The sequence below is a fragment of the Seriola lalandi genome, unplaced genomic scaffold (assembly GCF_002814215.2).
Source record: "Seriola lalandi dorsalis isolate HSWRI2012SDOR001 ecotype SW California unplaced genomic scaffold, Sedor1 jcf7180002053527, whole genome shotgun sequence".
Classification (NCBI taxonomy): Eukaryota; Metazoa; Chordata; class Actinopteri; order Carangiformes; family Carangidae; genus Seriola; species Seriola lalandi.
The window spans coordinates 10371-12740 of record NW_019524080.1 but is presented as its reverse complement, the minus strand read 5'-3'; the positions used below and the strand labels follow the sequence as shown (position 1 = coordinate 12740).

At 47.7% G+C, this 2370-nt stretch overlaps 1 protein-coding gene across 1 annotated transcript in view; it reads left to right on the top strand.

The window, feature by feature from the left end:
* mvp (major vault protein) overlaps nucleotides 1-2370 on the top strand; it is a 15633-nt gene that overhangs the window by 8016 nt on the left and 5247 nt on the right. The window contains exons 7-9 of the mRNA XM_087172621.1: nucleotides 381-617; nucleotides 710-906; nucleotides 1376-1511. Coding sequence (XP_087028747.1) covers nucleotides 381-617; nucleotides 710-906; nucleotides 1376-1511 — 570 coding nt within the window. The remainder of the gene's footprint in view (nucleotides 1-380; nucleotides 618-709; nucleotides 907-1375; nucleotides 1512-2370) is intronic.

Genomic DNA, 2370 nt, shown 5'->3' with positions numbered 1-2370 from the left:
GGAAATCCTTCGTAGACCAGTCTGCATCCCGACCTGTGATGGATCGCGTCCTTCAAAGGATGTGGCCCCTGAATGGAGACACAGCTCATGTGTTTGTAAATGTAAACATCACATCCTGCTCTCAGAAACCTCGACAAGCCTTCATACAAAAAAATATGACACTGAGTTCTTTATTTCATAAATCTGATGTGGAGAAATCACCATCAGGCTCCGATGATTGATTCATAAATACAAACTCAACCATGTGACACACATGGAATAAACTGACAGGAAACCTGGACACAGGTTTTTCTGATATAGGAAATTCAATCTGCAGCTGTGAATAATATAATAATATAATTATTATAATATAATAATTGTAAATGTTTGTGTCTCTTCAGAAAGCGCTTCATGTTCGCGCTCTGCGTCCCTTCAAAGACACCGGCGGGCGGGACCGTCGCACCGGGGAGGAGTGGCTGGTCACCATGGCCGACAGGGAGGCTCACATCCCCTCTGTGGCGGAGGAGGTGGTGGGGGTGGTGAATGTGACCACTCTGAGCAGCAGGCAGTACTGTGTGGTCCAGGACCCGGTCGGACCCGACGGGAAGCCGCAGCTGGGCCAGAAGAGGGTGGTGAAGGTGAGGAGAACCGTCCACCCTCCATGTCCTTTGATCCGGAGTTCACAGTATTTACTGTTTCTATTTCCTGACCTGACCTTTGTCTCTGTCAGGGTGAGCGCTCGTTTTTCCTACAGCCCGGGGAGCACCTTGAACACGGCATCCAGGACGTGTACGTGCTGTCGGAGGAGGAGGGTCTGGTGCTGAGAGCTGTGGAGGCGTTCAACGACACCGAGCAGGTGAGGAGAGACATCAGAACTGCAGAGATCAAACCCGGTCGATTCGATCTGAACACCTGTGGGTTACCATGGTAACAGCAGGTAGTTTAACAAACTAACAAACATCAGTTGAGCTGCTGCTCTGTCAGAAATCCAGCGTAGGAGCAGCTTGTGTTTCTGGTTCTAGTGCAGCCGAACAAACTCTTTTAATAACAGTCAGAAGCAAGAAGCGTTTCTGATCAACGAGCACCGACTGTGACTCCTTCAAAATAAAAGAATCTTTATTCACAGTTACAGAGTGATACACACAGTTCAGCAAATTCAAATCGACAAATCATAAAATCTATTCCAGTAATGTAAAGAGAAAAGAAATAAAAACACGAATAAAAGGAACAATCTAAATAAGATTAAAACATCAAAAACTCCTGTTCTGGTTCTGGTTCTGGTCTGTGGCTCAGCAGGTTGAGCTTTTATTGTGAAGCAGCGGTAAGAAACGTGTTAGCATTAGCATTAAAAATGAAAACATGAATAGTTTTTATTCATTCATAAATTAACCTCCAGCGGTGAATCCGATCAGGATCTGCCTTTAAACCCGTTCCGGTTCTCCTCGGTTCTGCTGCTCACAGTTCCTCAGGTCGCTCCGGCCTCTTGGAGAACCTGCTCTCGTCATGATCCGGACCGACTCCATGAAGCTGAGGTCAGGTCCTGGTTCTTGTGTTTGGACTCTTTGTAGAACCTGAAAGAGTCTGTGGTCCTGCTGCTTTGTTTGTCGCTCACATCATTGAACTGACCCTGGATCAGCCTCGGTCATGTGACGGTTGCCCAGGTGAAGTGTGTTTAGAGTGTGACTCTCTCTCTGTGAGGAGGTGTTGGAGAGGAGTGAAGCGAGGGAGGAGCTCAGTTTGCACTCTGGAGGTTTGTGACGCTGCTTCTTGTGAAACCGGTTGATCCCAGCAGACCTCACCTTGACACACAGGTGTGTCGGGACAAAAGAAAAGCTGCAGCACACCTGAGCCGAGCGAGAAGTCAGTCCGTTCAAAGTCTGCGACTCCGCCCTGCGTCACTGATTGGCGTGGAGGGTGTGGTCAGAGCTGGAGGTTATCACAGGTACAGAGGGGGGTGGATCCTGCTTAGAGGAGGTCAGAGGTCAGAGGTCAGAGGTCAGCTCTCTGGAGCCGGAAGCTTTATCATACAGGACAGGTAGACGTCTACATTTTTAATATTTGTAAGAAACCTGAATTTTAACAAAGAAAAATGTTTCAGGTAAAAAGGATTCAAACGTGAGGAAACGCAGTGAGACTGAAAACACAAGCACGTGACCTTTGACCTGCACTGAGCATGTGCGAGCCGCTGTAAACAGGAAGGAGCAGTTGCTTAGTTACAGGAAGAGGAACAGCAAAGACAGATGAGCGTTGAAATGCAGAATTTAACTTTGTGACTTTCAAACAAGAAATATCAGACAAAGACTTTCACCCAGGGGCCCCGGACCCCTCGGGGCCTCAGCCGGGGCCCCGGAGTTTATATTCATTACACTGTAAAAAACATATTAACTGTCC